We start from the raw sequence: 18139 nt of genomic DNA on the forward strand, positions 1-18139 counted from the left end.
AATTGCTTTGGAATCAAGTATCAGAGAGAGACTGGGAGAATTTTGATGAGTATGATTTAAAAGAAAAAAAAAAACTTTGAACTTTGAACAGGCTGTTAGTAGAATTATGGACATTAAAGGCTCTGCCAGTGAGGGCTTGGAAGGAAGAGACAAGTATAGAGAAAACCTGAATTGCCTAAATTCCTAACGCCCAAATGGTCATTAACAGACTATTAGTGAGAACCTGGACTTTAAGGACATTGCTGATGAGGGCTCAGAAAGAAATAAGGAATAGCTATAAGGAATAAGGAAAATTCCTTATTCTTAAATAAGGAAACTCAGGGAAAGGAGATCCTTCTTACATAGAGACAGCAAGCTTGCTGGAATTGTGTCCTATGGTACATGAAAAGCAAGACTTATAGTCAGAGTATTTAGCCAGGAAGATTTCCAAGCCAAGTATTGAAGGGGCAGCCTGCTTATAGTAAAATGCCAGAGTGGAGGGGGAAGGGGGGACCATTAAACTAAAGAGAACCAGGGCTTGATAATTTTGGAAATTCTCAGCCTACTCAACTAATAGCAAAAGATACACGTTTAGGAAATTCAAGCAGGAAAGCATGCCTTAGAGAAAAACCAAGGTGCAACTGGACAAGTTTTTGCCAGGAAGATCTGATTTCAGAAAGATTGAAATTTCAGTCACACAAAGGAGTCTTCAAGTGATTAGGGTGTAACTCGGAGATCTTGTCAACTATCTCAACAGAAGTCAGAAATAAAGGAGATTCATTAGAAAGGTCTCTGAATGAACCTCTTGTTGAATGGAATGACATACATTACCCACACAATGCTTAAAAATTTTTATACCAGCAGAAACACCGCCAGTTTACACCTAATAGCGCAGAAAAAGTATGAAGTAAAAGACCTCCTGTGTTGCAGAGTAAACTAGCACCTTTCAGAAGCAGATCCCAGGAGCTTAACTGCATATACCACTCAGGGACCATAGAAAACTATCAGACCCTCACAATTTTAGAGGCAGGAAACAGGCTGATAAAACTACTCAGCTGCAAACATGTGCTACTTTTCACGTAAAAGGAAGGATGACTCAGTGCAGAGCCATAAGCCCAGAGGATGAGCTATGAACCATAGAGGATTAGTCACAGGCCTTGAAACCTAATGGAGCTTGCCCAGCTCGATTTCAAAACTGCTTGGGATTGGTGACTTTTTTTCTATTGTTTCCATTCTTTCCACTCCTTTTTGAGATAACAAAAAAAAAAAAAACAAACTCACTGCCATACAGTAGGTTCTAACTCATAGCTACCCCTCCTTGGGTTTCCAAGATGGTATCTCTGCAGAAGTAGATTGCCCAACCTTCCTTCTGAGGAGTGGCTGGTGGGCTTGAACAGCCAGCCTTCTGGTTAGCAGTCAAATGCCTTAGGCACTGTGCCCCCAGAGCTCCCCCTCCTTGAAATAGAATGTGTGTAAGTGTTATCTTATGCCTGCTCTGCTGTTGTATTTTTGGAGCACACAACTTGTTCTCAGGTTCACAGTGGAGAGGACCAGAGTCTGAGTTAGATGATGATACCTGGATTTTCAAGCTGGTGAGATTCAGGGGAGATTTTAGGACTTTGAGGATTTTAGGATAGAGTAAATGCATTTTGAATATGAGATGGCCAGGAATCTTTGAGGACCAGAGGGCAGATGGTGGTAGGCAGAAGAGTGACTCCTCAAGATGCCCACACCTACACCTATAAATATGTTACCTCACATGGCAAAAGGGACTCTGCAGATGTGATAAAGTTTAAGGACTTTGAGATGGGGAGATTATTCTGGATCATCCATGTGGTTCCCATCTAATCATATGAGCACTTAAACATGGAAGACCTTTCCCAGCTGCAGAGGAGGACTCCACCTGCTGCTGCTGGCTTTGAAGATGGAAGAAGGGTACCTCAAGCCAAAGAATGCAGCAGCCTCTAGAAGCTAGAAACAGCCCTCAGATTAAAGACAGCAGGAAAATGTGGGCCTCAGTGTTACAACTCCAAGGAACTGAATTCTGCCAGCAATCCAAATGACTGGGAAATAGATACTCCCCTTATAGCCTCCGGAAAGGAATGCAAGCCCTGACTGATTTTAGATCAGTGAGACCGGTACCAAACTTCTAATCTATGTACCTGGAAGATTATCCATTTGTGTTGTTCTCAACCCCTAAGTTTGTGGTGATTCATTATGGCAGCAATAGAAAATCAATATAGCTATTATTATCAACTCTTTTTTAGTCTGTTTCTTTAACTTGGCAAGTTAGTAGGAACATTTTCCCAAAGCACTGAATAGTCCCCACAACACCATTTTAAGTGGAGTCCAGTGTTGAGGAGTCTCCTCCTGTTAGGAGCAATTAGATTGTTGACACTTTTTGACTATTATGATTAATGGTAGCGATTATTCCTATATGCATGTTTGCACACATCTTTGATTATTTCCTTAGGAAGTGATAGGCAAAAGTGTACCCATCATTTTTCTATAAGATTTAAGTTGTTGTGGTTGTCTGATGTTGATTCTGAGTCATAGCGACCCTATCGGACACAGTAAAAGTGCCCTATAAGGTTTTCTAGGCTGTAATGTTTACAGGAGCAAGTAGTCAGGGCTTTTCTCCCACAGAGAAGCTGGTGGGTTCAAACTGTCAGCCTTTTGGTTAGCAGCCCAACCCTTAACCACTGTGCCACCAGGGCTTCTTAAGGTTTGAGTAGCAGACATGTAATTTTCAACCTGTGTCTCCCTCCAGAAGTGTAGAATAATGGAATCTGAGGGACCTGAGAGTGACTCCTGTGGGAGCCCATTAGCCAGCCAAGGTCTTTCGTCTTTCACCTTGGTTTCCTCAACTGTTCAGTGGTAAATGTACCTGTCTTGCAAAACTATTCAATATTAATTAGTTAACATTTATAACAGTGCCTGGCCCACAAAAGATATTCCATAAAGATGAGAAAGCACAGTCTATCCATATGCTGAGGATCCTCTGTGGATGCAGAAGAGCTTTATTTTAACCACAGCTTCACAGTCCAGCAAAGTCTGGACATGTGTCTGAACTTGACGGCAGTAACAGGCCTCAGACGACTCTTAAGATTGACCCCTCATCAAAAAAAAAAAAAAAGAAGAAGGTGGGGACCAGGTTTGCTGGTCCAATAGAGCCTGGTGTAACCACTGAGACTATGGCCCCTAGCTGCCCTTCAGGTCTGGAATTGAACCCACAACTGTGGTTTCCAGCCAAACAAAGTACAGGCAAGTGAGTTAAACATTTACCTCAAGTAGACACACGCCCTGGAGAGAACAATCATGGGAGAAGGAAGGGCTGCTTATGCACAGGGAGATAGCTCAGGGTGCAGAAGAGTATGAAGGGATGGACACTGGGAGGAGGTAACTATGGGGAGGAAGTGGGAGGGGAGCTGCTGCATTGTAAATTTTGGTCAATGACATGAGACAAAGTATATGTGAACTGCTGTATGAAAAGTGAATTTACTCTGTAAATCTTCACCCAAATCCCAATAAAAAAAAAAAAAAAGATTGACCCCTCATGCGTCACAAACCTGTCCCTGCCCCCATAAATTTCATTTTCCTTCTACTTGCTGGCTTTTTCATCAAGGTCCAAGTTTTTATTTGAATCAGAAGCAGGTTTTGTGAACAACCAACAGGCCACGCCCTTTCCTTCAAAATGAAGGACCCCACAAATGGCTTGTAAAAACACCTAGTGACTATTCCATCCTAAATGTGAATATGGGTTCATTTCCTATTACCTCAAACTGTCTCCAGTCTCAGGCTGTTTGTGACTTCCCAAGAGCTTGTGAAAAAAGGCCAGAATTTGTAGGACGTTTAGTTGAACCAGTAATTTCTCAGTGTGGTATCCCTAGTGATGCAGTTAAGCACTCAGCTACCAACTGAAAGGTCGGCAGTTCACATCTACCCAAAGGTGCCTTGAAAGAAAGTCCTGACCATCTTTCAAAAAATCAGCCATTGAAAATCCATGAAGCACGGTTCTACTCTGACCACATGGGGTCGCCATGAGTCAGGATCAACTTGATGGCAACTGTTTATTTGTTTTAATACTACAATGAGGTGGTTTGCCTCACACTTAAGGATCAAAAATAATAAAGAAATAGATAACCAGATCCTGGATCAAGTGGGAGAACAATGTGGAACAAAACTCAAAATCATGGGGAAAAAAAAAAAAAGACCAGCTTTGCTGGTCTGATAGAACCTGATGAGATCCCCAAGACCATGGCTCCTTGTTACCCTTCAGGTCCAGAACTGAACTCACTCCTGTGGCTTCCAGCCAAACAATAGACAGGCATACGGGCTGAACATTTATATCAGGTAGATATACTCTTTGGAATGATCAGATCAATCATGGGAGAACAGAAGGGCGGTGTTTGCACAGGAGACAGTTGGGGCAGGGGGTGTGCATGGGAGGGAAGGACACAGGGAAGAGGCAACTCCAGGGAAGAAGTGGGAAGAGAGCTGTTACATTGTGGGGAACTGCAGTCAATGTCATGAGATAGAATATATATGAACTGCTGTATAGAAAATGAATTTGCTCTGTAAACTTTCACCCAAATCACAATAAAAAATTTAAAAACAGGAAGAAAGAAATAGATAACCTCATTTCATCCCAGGTGCTGGAAATACCCACTTCCTATTTCATCCATGTCTCTCCTCCATGTCGCTCCAGCCTACCCTCTCCTGTCCCCTGAGGTAGTGTCTTTGGTGTATGAAAATCATGAAATGTCACCTTGTATCATCCAGTGACAAGGTGAGAAAGGAGGAGAAAGAGAAAAAGGAAAACTGCCCCAAACAAGAGAAGTAAGTACTAAGAGAAGTTGCCTCCAAGACGGGGTTTAATGGTCACAGGATGGACATGCGGGCAGTGTCCTGGCCCCTCCCCATGTGGTATCCAGAACCATGCTTCTCACTGCAATGCGGCAGGCCTTGGCATTAATCCTGAGAGGGAAAGTGCCTAAGGCTGAAGAACAGGAGTCAGTCCCAGACCAGGGATCATGTGAGGATCCTATTCTGCAGGAAAAGTCCTGCCCCAAAGGTATCTTACACATAAAGAGAATTCTCTGCAGGCTCAGGTGAGCAGTCTGTCCTGTCCCTGTGAACCTGCTCATTGGGTGAACAAACACATTCTATTTGTTCACACAAATGGTGGCTGTTTACACCATGTTCTCGGTAAGCTGGGGTCTTCTCTTGGGCACTGGAAGATATTATCTCCACAAACCCCAATCCAAACCCAATGATGATGAGAATTGTTGGGAACATTCCAAAGCCAAGTCAGTGAGCAGTTACTCTTGCACTTGCTGAGGCCAAGCAAAGGCAGAAAGACATCTGGGATCCCCTCTGGGACACGAGTGGCTCTTCAAAGCCTGAACTGGCATGTGGGACATATGAGTGGCAGGGCAGGGGGAGACACATGGACCCAGACAAAAAGAAGAATCTCAAGTATAGCCTATAAGGTTTAATTCTCAGATAATGTTGAAAACAAAAACAGAAAGCACCCTAAGGTATTTCTTTTGTTTAATAGTGGACCACATAACCTAGATTACTCACAGGTTGGTCCTTTTTGATGGAGAAGAGGGATCCAAGTGCTTAGAAATGAGCCTTTAGATCATCTGCACAAACAGGATACACAGGGTGGAGAGAATTCCCAAGGGAACACTCCAGGCCTTCCAAATTGAGCCTAAAGAGGAACTACCTCAGAACCACCTGGACAATGTTTAAATGTACATTTCCAGGCTCCAGTCTTGGAGGGGGCCTGGGTGGGGTCTGGGAATCGACATTTTACTAAGCTCCTGCAGATGTCTCCTAAAGCTTCCTCTGCAGCCCCCAGTGACATTACCATGCTGCATCTTCATTCCCAGCATCCTGAGGGCATGGATGTTGCTACAGGGTGCATGGGAATGTTGTCACCATGATGTTATAGCCAACATGGCTCACCCCAGGCTTCCATGCAATGTTGAGCTGGGATGAAAGGAGCAAACTCTTCCAGTCCATGCCCTGCCTCCCAGCCCACCTCACTACACTCAGACACTCCATGTGCCCCGTGACTGGGTGGACCCTGTAATGGATGGCCACCTCTTGAGCTTCAGCCTGAGATTGTCCTGGGGTCTCTAAACTAATCCAGGTCTCCGAGACCTTCCAAAGTGGTGGTGTTTCAACACATTGTACCGTTTATGTGTATCTGCGTTTTCAGAAGGAAGAAGGAGGCCATGATGGTAGACCCCTCTAGCAACATGTACTACCACTGGCTGACCATCATCACCGTGCCTGTCTTCTACAACTGGTGCCTGCTGGTTTGCAGGTAAGGATGGGTCTCCTACTAGGACGTGTAGAGATGGAGGGCACAGGGAGGGAGTGAGGGCAGCCATCTTGCCACCATGCAGGTGCATGCACCTCAGGTTCTCCATTAATAAAATGAAACAAAACCACTGCCATCAAGTCAATTCTGACTCATAATGACCCTTTAGGATAGAGTAGAACTGCCCCCATAGGTTTTCCAAGGCTATAAATCTTTATGAAAGCAGACTGCCTCATCTTTCTCCCACAGAGCACCTGGTGGGTTCAAACCAACTAAGGAGGCTCTAAATGAGGGCCATCAGATGCTCCGAAGCACTAGTAGGGGACTGTCCTTGAGATCTGCAGTGAGGGTTCTGGCACTTTGGGGCATTCTTAGGCAAGTTGGAGAAGGAGGGCTCAGGTGCAAATTGCTACTCCTTTGAAGGGAGAGAGGATGTTTTGAAGTGTGCTGCAGGTGGGGTCCTAAGGGAGGGACGCTGTTCCCTGAGTGTCAGCTGTGGGCTTAGAGGCCTTTCTGGGCAGGCCTGCAGCCAGGGGATGCGGGGACAGACTATGGCATGAGGGTGAGCCAGGTTTGGGGGTGGGCTTTCAGGCATTTTGGAGGAATCATCAAGACCAGGATGCTGATGCTCTCTGAGTGTAAGTCACAGGCTTTGGAGCCTTCCCAAACCAGCTTGCTGGGTGGGCATGCTTGAGCAAGCTGCCGCTCTTCTAAGGACAAGCCAGAGGCCTTGGGAGTGTTCCTAAGCAAGCTTGCAGGACAGGGATGAGGAGTGAGCGCCACTCTTGAGAGTTAGCAGGGGGCTTTGGGGGTCTTTCTTATCAAGTTTTCAAGAAAGGGTGCAGGGGCCAGCCACCACTTTTTTTGAGGGTAAGCAGAATCATTGGAGCTTTCCTGAGCTGGCCTGCAGGGTGGACATGGAGTAAGCTGCTACTCTCCTATGGGTAGATGCTGGGGGGGGGGGGGGGGACAGGGAATGTGGATTGGACAGACCATCATGCAAGACAGGGGTGACCCTGCTGGTATTTTTTTTTTTTTTTTTTTTTTTTTTTTTTTTATTTTTTTTTAGGGGGCAATGGGGGGGGGGGGGGGGTAGTTGTGGGACAGATCTGAGCAAGCTTCAGGATAGGAATGCAGGACAAGTTGCTACTCTTCCGTGGGTGAGCAGGGGGAGGAGAGTGTTCCCCAAGCTGCAGCACTGAGACTCAAGGACAAAAACAGTTGCTTTTCTGAGACTCACTGGGGGAGGCATAGTGGTGGTCGGGACATTTTTGAGCAAGCTTGCCAGCCTGAGATACTTGGGTGAAATGCTGCTTTTCTGAGGATCAGCAGGGGCTCTGGGATATTTCTAACAAGTCTGTAGGGCAGGGTTTTAGCAGCAAGCTGCTACTCTCCTGAGAGCAAGCAGTGGGTACAAGGTTTTCCTATGCAAAGTGTGGAGTCCCTGGGTAGTACAAACCATGCACCTGCTTGGCTGCTAACCAAAAGATTAGAGGTTTGAGTCCACCCAGAGGTGCCTTGGAAGAAGGCCTGGCCATCTACTTCTGAAAAATCAGCCATTAAAAACCCTATGGAGCACAGTTCTACTCTGACACACATGGGGTCACCATAAGTAGGAGTCAACTCAATGACAAACCAAAAAACCAAACTCACTGCTATTGAGTTGGTTCTGACTCATAGCGACCCCTCCTTGGGTTTCCAAGGCAATATCTCTACGGAAGTAGATTGCCCAGTCTTCCTTCCAAACCTGATTAAAATCTGAAACAGGGCCAGGTTAATGATGACACCCTTCAGATAGCCTCTGGTTGCCATTGGGGGCTAAAACCCAACCCATACCTCAAGCACCAATCTGTGAACCCTTGGGGCATCTTTTTCTAAACTGCACACAGACATTGCATACATTGGTTTGGCTGCACACTGAAAGATTGGGGGTTTGAATTCACCCAGAAGTACCCTGGAAGATAGGCCTGGCGATCTACTTCTGAAAAGCCCTGTGAAGCACAGTTGTCCTCTGACACACTTGGGGTTGACAGGAGTCTAAATCAACTCCATGCCAACTGGTCTTTTTAAACAAGATGCAGTGTGAGGATATAGGGGTGAGTTGCTACTCTCTGAGAGTAAGCAAGGGGTTTAGGGAGCACTTCCAAGCAAGCATGCAGAACAGGGAGTAGGGTTGCCTGCTGCTTTTTTCAGGGTGGATGGCAGGGCCTAGGGGCATTCCTCAGCAAGCCTGCAGGACAGGTTTGCAGGGCCAGTCTCTGCACTTCAGAAGGTACACAGGGCTTTGGGGCTTTCAAGCTGTGGGACCAAGATGCAGGGAAAGGTGCTACTCTCTGAGTGTCAGTGGTGCCTTTAGGGCTTTCCTGAGTCGGCATTCAAGGCAAGGATGCAGGGATGAGTGCCACTCTTCTGAGAGTAAACGGTGGGCTTCATGGCATTCCTGAGCCAGCTTGAAAGATAGGGAGGCAGGGCCAAGCTGCTGCTCTGGACCGGCTAAGAGGTAGGCTGTAAGAGGTAAGTGGTGAGCAGACTTGCTGCTGTCTGAGTATAAGGGGGTGGGGGATTCAGTTTATCTGCAAGCCTGAAGAACAGGTAAGACCATCTGCATTTCTGAGAGTAAATAGGGCTGGGGTAGGCTTGGAACTTGGGTCCTTCCCTCTCATGCCTTCAGTAATGGGATGCATGGACTAACTGCTATTCTTCTGAGGGTAGGCGGGATTTTTGAATGTTGCTGAGCAAGTTGCAGGGCCGTGATATGAGGACAAGCTACTGCTCTCTTGAGGTTAAGAAGTGAATTTGGGGATACCAATACTGACTGTATGAGGAAGAATGAGCAGAAAGATCTAGAACACAGAAAATATTCACTGGCCTGCTAAGTTGTTGATGTCTTATTTCATATTTTTGTTGGGATTCAATTCCAGAAATCTAGCCCCATTACCTGACTCTACCAGTGAGGCCTAAAGTCCCATACCTTCCTGCTAAGAAGCAACGCAGCCTGCTCTTCTTGATCAATCCTAGCTCTTCTTGTTAAGAACCCTGTGATCCTGAGAAAGAAAAGCCTGGGTTTCCTCATCAGAAACCTGTGACGGTCATGCTGGGGTAGAAACACCATAGGAAGGCATTCCCGGGAATAAATGATACAGTATTTGTAGCACTGAGCCGGCCCTGCACTTGGCCCAGGCTTCAGACACAGCAATCCTTCTCACACTTGGCTTAGGGCCTGTTTTGATGAGCTTCAGTCTGAGCATCTGATGCTGTGGCTGGTCCTGGACTACTCAGCAGACGTCCTCTACGGCCTGGATGTGCTGGTGCGAGCCCGCACAGGTGAGCAGGTGAGGGGGCGGGGACAGGCCTGGGCCTGAACACAGACCCATCAGGGTGCAAGAGGGTGGGGGTGAGTCATGGGGACCGCAGAGTGTATTTAGGAAGATCCAAAATGCTAGGTTGGGTAGTAGTATCTTTGACAGTGCCCAGGGAGGCTGTGGAACCTCCCAACTGCAAGAGTAGGTGGTGCCACCACAAACTCCCTCAACCAGGAACCCTTGACAGGACCCTGAGCAAGGACCTTCACTCTCACAACCAGCTGTGTGAACCTGAATGAGTCAAGCTGCCTCTCTGGGCCTCATTTATTACACCTGCAATCTCAACGGACCCTTCTAGCTATGACTACTCAACAGGCGAGGAAGCAGGAGGTTGTCAGTCCTGGAGTTTGTCTTTCTGGACAGCCATAGGGTCTAGGACACGTTACTCTGTGGCTTTTACAGGAGTTTTAATATAACAAGAACTAAAATCTGAGAGGAGTCCCTGGGTGGTGCAAATGGTTAATGTGCTCAGCTGCTATCCAAAAATGTGGAGTTTGGATCCACCCAGAGGTGCCCAGGAAGAAAGACCTGGCCATCTACTTCTGAAAAAAACAGCCATTGAAAACCCTAAGGAGCACAATTCTACTTTGGCACACACCATGAATGAGTGTCAACTTGATAGCTCCTGGTTAAAATCGGAAATAAGACCAGGCTAATGATGACTTCCTTCACATCTCTGGTTACCAGTGAGGGCTAAAATCCAACCCATGCCTCGAACTACAAGCCATATACCCTTGGAGCACCTTTATCTAAATTGCACACACATATCATGTAAGTTGGTAGAGGCCATGCTTGTAAGTTACAAGATTTTAGAACTAAAAACTGTGTAATAGTTGTCCATGTGAACACCACCAGGTCACCGTGTGCAACATGTACAACAAAAACCTCTGTGTGGATTCACAGTGTATGAAGCATTTTTGAGCACAGCTTGTTTTCTCATATATTTTTATATGAGAAAATTCTTATAACTACTGCATAGGATGAAAAACACAGGCATGATCATATCTGTTTTATTGATTTAAAAACCAAGGCCCAGAGACACTCTGTGACTTGCTCAAAGTCCATAGTCAGTGAGCAGCAGAGTCAGACTGGAACCCCATCTTCTTCCATATTGTTGCCTGGCATCAGAACCCTTAGAGACTTCAAGGGCACAGCTGGAGGCTTACAAGGGGTTCAGAGCCAGCCCAGACTGTCTACCACTCCCTTGTCAGGTAAGCCAACATAGATCCAGAGCACCATAAGTGACCATTGGGCATGACTATCCCTGGTCCCAAGCTATAGTGGGACAGGTTGCCTTCATTCAGCCATTGACCCTACCTCTTCTTGTGCTTGAGTAGGATCCTTAACAATCTAAGATTCAACAGAATTGGGGGGGGGTGGAGAATGGGATGAAAGACAAAACTAAGTGGCCATAGATCATGCCCCAAAAAAAAAATTCTCTGAATTAAGAGAAAATGGCAGTGAGTCCAACAAAACAAGAGTGCCACTCAATGACTCAATAAACATGTGTATAACAAACAAATGACATCAGGAATGGGAGGCTGAGAAACAAGGTGTCCCTTCTGTGTGACAACAAACTTGAGTTTTACTTTTTAGAGGAGGCAGTCCCATCCTCAGTCTAAGCCCTCAAAGAGTAACATTGGACCAGCAGCATCAGCATCACCTGGGAACTAGAAATACCTGGACCTCCCCACAGACTGAAAGTCTGGGGACGAGGCCCAGCAATCTACGTTTCACAAAGCCCTCAGCAGGATGACCCTGATGGTCACCAAAATTTAAAAACCACTCATGATATTATTTGCTCTAATTTTTTTAGTTTGTTTCCAGATGTTAAAAGAAAAAAAAAAAAAATGGAGGGAGCATGGCCTACTTAATTGATTTCACCAGTTAACACCTCATACGCCTAATGCCTGTTCACTCCCAGGCGAGTCTGCTCTCGAGCTCTACCTGTTTTAAAAGCCCTTTGGGTGATTCTAAGGAGCCCTGGCAATACAATTGTTAAGTACTTGGCTACTAACCAAAAGGCTGGAGGTTCAAACCCACGCAGTGGCTCTATGGGAGAAAGACCTGGCAACTGTTCCCATAAAGATTACAGCCTAGAAAACCATATGGGGCAGTTCTCCTCTGTCACATGGGGTCTCTGTGAGTCAAGATTGACTCCATGAGACCTAACAGCAAAAATGACAACTCACAATAGCAATGGGTGATTTTAATGTGCAAGTAGCTCTAATGAGAACTACTGCATTCTTGAGCAATGTGTTTAAAAGGTGGGTTGTGCCCCATTCGTCATCAGTGAAGTGAATTTGATAGGTCATGATCTTCATTTTTTTAATTTTTATTACTAATATTTTCAAACATACAGAAAAGCAAAGACAACATTATTACGAACCCCCATGTGCCCCTCAGCCAGCTTCAACAGTTGTCAACATTTTGCCAAACTTGTTTCATCTCTCCCCTACCCACCCTCCGCTTTGTTGGGGGAGCTGGAACATTTTAAAGCAAATAACCACTTCAGCGTGTATCTCTCTCTTTCTCCCTAATCCCCACTGCCATCGAGTTGATTCCAACTCATGGCAACCCTATAGGACAGAGTAGAACTGCCCCATACGGTTTCCCAGTCTGTATATTTTTACAGAAGCTGATTGCCTCATCTTTCTCTTGCAGAGTGGCTGGTAGGTTCCAATTGCTGACCTTTTTGTTAGTCACTGAATGCTTTAAGCACTGTGCCACCAGAGCACCTTATCTCTCACTCTTTGTTGTTGTTGTTATGTGCCGTCGAGTCAGCCCTGACTCATAGCGACCCCTCCTTGGGTTTCCGAGGCAGTATCACTACGGAAGTAGGATTGCCCAACCTTCCTTCCGAGGAGTGGCTGGTGGGTTTGAACCGCCAGCCTTCTGGTTAGCAGTCAAGTGACTTAGCCACTATGCTACCAGAGCTCCCTATCTCTCACTCTAAAGGACTCTTATTTTGAAAAATTTAACATCATTCCTTGCTATCTTCTAATACCCAATCATATTCAAATTTTCCCAATTGATCTACATTTTTTTAAAATTAGAATTGAATAGATTAGAATAGTATAAAATAGAAAACATCAGAGTGTAGTTCATGTAGTAATGATAAACGTGGCTTTATGAAGTTGCTTCTATTATACACATACAACTACATCTTGTATAGTCACAATGTAAAATATCTTCCTATGGGTTGTGGTCAACATAAACCACTTCACTGATGTCCAAGTGAGCTCCCTCTTCTTCTTTAGGCTTCCTTGAGCAAGGCTTGATGGTCAAGGATGCTGAGAGGCTATGGAAACATTACATGAAGACCATTCACTTCAAGTTGGATGTGTTGTCTCTGGTCCCCACGGACCTGGCTTATTTAAAGCTGGGCATGAACTACCCAGAACTGAGGTTCAACCGCCTACTGAAGTTTTCCCGGCTCTTTGAATTCTTTGACCGCACGGAGACAAGGACTAACTACCCCAATGTGTTCAGGATTGGGAACCTGGTCTTATACATCCTCATCATCATCCACTGGAATGCCTGCATCTACTTTGCCATTTCCAAGTTCATTGGTTTCGGGACAGACTCCTGGGTCTACCCAAACATCTCAAACCCAGAGTATGGGCGCCTCTCCAGGAAGTACATTTACAGCCTCTACTGGTCCACCTTGACCCTGACCACCATCGGTGAGACGCCGCCTCCCATCAAAGATGAGGAGTATCTCTTTGTTGTCATAGACTTCCTGGTGGGTGTCTTGATTTTTGCCACCATTGTGGGCAACGTGGGCTCCATGATCTCTAACATGAATGCTTCACGAACAGAGTTCCAAGCCAAGATCGACTCCATCAAACAGTACATGCAGTTCCGCAAGGTGACCAAGGACTTGGAGACTCGGGTTATCCGGTGGTTCGACTACCTGTGGGCCAACAGGAAGACAGTGGATGAGAAGGAGGTGCTCAAGAGCCTTCCAGACAAGCTGAAGGCTGAGATCGCCATCAATGTGCACCTGGACACTCTAAAGAAGGTCCGCATCTTCCAAGACTGTGAGGCAGGGCTGCTGGTGGAGCTGGTACTGAAGCTTCGACCCACTGTGTTCAGCCCTGGGGATTATATCTGCAAGAAAGGGGACATTGGGAGGGAGATGTACATCATCAAAGAAGGCAAGCTGGCTGTAGTGGCCGACGATGGGGTCACCCAGTTCGTAGTCCTAAGTGATGGGAGTTACTTTGGGGAGATCAGCATCTTAAACATAAAGGGGAGCAAGTCAGGCAACCGCAGGACAGCCAACATCAGGAGCATTGGTTACTCGGACCTGTTCTGCCTCTCAAAGGACGACCTGATGGAGGCCCTGACCGAATACCCTGATGCCAAGAGAGCCCTGGAGGAGAAGGGACGGCAGATCCTGATGAAGGACAACCTGATTGATGAGGACCTGGCCAAGGCCGGGGCAGACCCCAAGGACATCGAGGAGAAGGTGGAGTACCTGGAGTCCTCCCTGGACACCCTGCAGACCAGGTTTGCACGGCTCCTGGCTGAGTATAACGCCACCCAGATGAAGATGAAACAGCGTCTCAGCCAGCTGGAAAGCCAGATGAAGACCTGTGGGAGCAGCTTCCTGTCTGATGGGGAGGCTCCTAGGGATGCTCCTAAAACAGAGGACAAAGAACAGTGAAAATGCAGGCACCCGTCTCCTGCTTCACACGGTCAGCTGTCGGTGTAAGCACTATGTGGCCACAGCTGCACAGTGCTGGTCTTGGCAGAGGTTTAATTCCAGCTCTCATCGCTCTTTCCAAGCTGTGTGGCCTCAGGAGAGAGCCTCAATATCCTCATCTACAAAATGGGACTCTTATGTTGGCTGCAGTTAAGTGGCATGTTATTGTGAGGCCCACATTAAGCACTGCACGAGGCAGGCTTTATAAGATGTAAAGTGTCCTCAATCCGAGCATATGACCATGAGCACACAGAACTCCAATTATTATTATTTTTTTTTTTTACAGAAACAGTAAGGAGGTTTTAGACTTTTTTAACTTCTGTAAAGGAATATTTTCTTGCCAATGGAGAATTATTTAGTTCTTGCCCTGCTCCCGGACCTCGTCCCTTCTGAAAATAGAGATGTGAAAGGAAGCTGAAAGTACAATATAGTGACTAGCTTCAACTTTACACAAGATGGTTTAGGGAAGTATTTCTGAATCTGGTATCTCTTTGGGACCCTAGATACCCTGACCTTTTGTCCGGCCACTGCAAACAGAAAGTATCTGAAAGGAAGACAGGTCAGCTTATCTGAGATCTCTTAAAGCAACCCAGACTCCCAGCCATTTAGCTCCTGTGAAACCAGAATCTTTTTCATAGAAAAGAGAATCCCAGTGAGGTAAGAGACATCTCCTTTTCTCTTGCCAAAGGGACTCAAAGACACCTACATCCTCTGTCCTTGGGTTGGGGCACTGGGGCAACCTATTCTGGCTCCAGGATAAGAGCTGTGTTCAGGGAGGAGCCTTTTGGATTGGGGGTTGGAATTGTGTCCTAAACCAAACAAAGCTGACAACAAGGACTTTTAGAAGATGAAACCCTCAAGCCATATCTTTGCAAATTGCCCCTTTACCCACTGAAAAGGCAGCCTCACTTCCTCTTGGAATTATATCCTAAGGCAAAGCTCTTAGCTAGCTAACACTTGCATTGAAGAACCTAGCTTTTTCTTTTTAATCAGTAAATAGAAATTTATTGCCATTTAAAAACAGATTTATATATTTGGCTTCTATGATTGTGACTTATGACTTTTGTGTTCTAATCCTTCATTCAAATAGACACTGAAATTACACAAAAATGAGTTATTTGCCTGATGCAAAGAAGTCAGGTGTACAGATTTTGTCTTGTCTTTTCTTTCTCTTCCCTTATTCTTTCCCGCCCTCCCTCCCTTTCTTCTTTCTTCTTCTTCATTTTTTTAATTCCTCCTCCTCCTCCTTTTCCTCCTTCTCCTCTTCTTTCCATCAGACAAACTGTTCCCCTTTGCTTTGACAACTTTGCAATCTTTGTGGTCTGGTGTTATAATCCCTATTCTCTGTAACTGGGCCCTGCTGTAGTTCATACAGAAGGTGCTACATTTTTTTAAGTATGTATTTTGGATTTACATAAGTCTCTTCTGGGTTTTATTTTAAATAATTTGACCATTTTTCACTTTTTTTAATGAATTTTAAAAGGTTTATAAAAGGAAAGTGTGATCCAAGCTCATATCATCAGCAAAATGTAACTAGCAATGTTTTCTCGAAGAATATTTATTTTAGGAGCTCTGGTAACATAGTGCCTAAGGCACTTGACTGCTAACCAGAAGGCTGGTGGTTCAAACCCACCAGCCACTCCTCGGAAGGAAGGTTGGGAAATCTACTTCCATAGTGATACTGCCTTGGCAATCCAAGGAGGGGTCACTATGAGTCAGGTCTGACTCCACGGCACATAACAACAACAACAACATATATATTTAAAAAGCCTTAACTATTCATTATGCCTACATTCAAATTTGCACAGGAAAAATAAAGTTCTAGATTTAAAAAAAAAAAAAATGCTAAGTGATTCCTGTCTCAGCTCTTGTCACAAAGGAGGATTTGGTCTCAAGGTACCTTTCTAGGGCAGAGAGCCTGGATTTCCTGAGAACAGGTGCTGATAAATGGGGGATGGCACACACTCAATGGGAGGGGATCTGCACAGACAGAGCCAGTGAGAAAATGCTACTGAACTTGCAACATTTGTCAGAGTAAATAATCAAGGTGTTCAAATATGAAAGAAGTGTGTCCCAGCTGTAAAATTATACAACCACTGTGGAAAGCAGTATGGTGATCCCTTAAAAAGTTGGAATTAGAAATACCATTTGATCCAGCAATCCTATTACTAGGTATATATCCAAAAGAAGGGAGAGCCAGGACAAGAACAGATATATGCACACCCATGTTCATCTCAGCACTATTTATAATAGCAAAAAGATGGAAACAACTTAGGTGCCTGTCAACAGAAGAATGGATAACCAAACTATGGTACATACACACAATGGAATACTATGAAACCCTAGAGAATAATGTATAATCTGCAAAACACCACATAATGTGGATGAACTTGGAGGACATTATGCTGAGTGAAATAAGTCAATCACAGAAGGACAAATATTGTATTAGTCTGCTATTGTGAAAAGGCAAGGGAATTTTTATAAATAGAAGGAAATTTTCTTTGTTGGTTACTGGGGTGGGAGGGGAGGGGAGGGAACACTGCAAAGAAAAAGAAATGCATTGACCTATGTCACTTTAGTTTTGTGTATTTCACTGTACATAAACTGTATTTAAATAAAATGTATTTAAAAAAAGAAGTGTGTCCCAATCAAGATGATCAATTTACTGACATAGCTTGTCCAAGGGCACCATAAGGTGTGGTCAGGTAATTCAGGTAGTGGGCATGAGTGGGCAGGAAGCTGGGGGACAGCCTGGCTAAGAATAATTCCAGCTCCTTCCACAGCTGATGCTTAAGGAGTAAATTGACTGTGGGCTCTAGATTCAGACTCACTTTTGATAAAGGCACAACCTTGACTCCTGTTACTCCGGCAAGTTATTTTGTCTCTCCAGGCCTTACTTTCCTCACCTGAAAAATGGGATTGATATTGCCAACCTCACAGGGTTGTTGCAAATAAATTTTAAATAATAGATTATAACAGGGATGGTTTGTTAAGCCATTTGGGTGCAGAAAACATCACATTAATTTTCTGGAAGAATAAATGAATAAAACAATCTAGTTAGCCGCCAACTGCTGAAGCTGTTAGGAAGTTAAATTTCAGTTTCTCTAGGGATTCCTTAAAATCTTGGGGCATTTACAGTCTCAGAACTGAGAAAGGTTTGTTGTCTTCCACCCATCATGGCTGTCACTGGAGACTGTCCCTCTCCCTGTGCCAAATTCAGTCATGGGGATTGATACTGAGAGTCAGCTTCTCTTCAGGTCTTTTGTGGAAATCTAAGCTCATTGAAATGTGTGTGTGTTTCTCTCGGGTGACAGAGAGTCCTCGAGACAGTAAAGGAGAAGACTGCTGGTGGTACCACTTGAAGTAGGAACACATGCAAGTCACCAGGCAGAGCTCTGAGGAGGTGGGAAGTGGCAGGATCTTGGATAAGGGGAACTGGAACCTAGGCTCTGGGGAACTCTGCAAAAATCCCAGAGCGCCAAGCTTGGCACTGAAAGTCCTATAGCTGCCAGACCTCAAGGAATCATACAGTGTTAGACAAAGGAAATCTCAGCAGTAACCAGTGTAGACAGTTGCTTGAACAATTTCTCTTAGAAAGATCAGCACGAGGCTGGTCCCCATGAGGCGGAGGTCAAAGATGTCCCAAATGCCCAAACTACCATGCCACTCCATCATCTCAGACATTAACCCCTCCTCCTCCTCCCAGTAATTTCCCCAGTCTTAGGGTTCTGAATTTCGCTGTAACGCCTCACA

General features: G+C 45.2%; 1 protein-coding gene across 1 annotated transcript in view; it reads left to right on the forward strand.

The window, feature by feature from the left end:
• CNGA3 (cyclic nucleotide gated channel subunit alpha 3) overlaps nucleotides 1-14347 on the forward strand; it is a 34307-nt gene extending 19960 nt beyond the window's left edge. Inside the window, exons 5-8 of the mRNA XM_007959451.1 lie at nucleotides 4762-4818; nucleotides 6209-6316; nucleotides 9531-9637; nucleotides 12936-14347. Coding sequence (XP_007957642.1) covers nucleotides 4762-4818; nucleotides 6209-6316; nucleotides 9531-9637; nucleotides 12936-14347 — 1684 coding nt within the window. The remainder of the gene's footprint in view (nucleotides 1-4761; nucleotides 4819-6208; nucleotides 6317-9530; nucleotides 9638-12935) is intronic.
• Nucleotides 14348-18139: the final 3792 nt, after the last annotated feature.

This window comes from Orycteropus afer, unplaced genomic scaffold (genome assembly GCF_000298275.1).
Source record: "Orycteropus afer afer isolate SDZICR_OR568_19922 unplaced genomic scaffold, OryAfe1.0 scaffold00017, whole genome shotgun sequence".
In the NCBI taxonomy this organism is placed as follows: Eukaryota; Metazoa; Chordata; class Mammalia; order Tubulidentata; family Orycteropodidae; genus Orycteropus; species Orycteropus afer.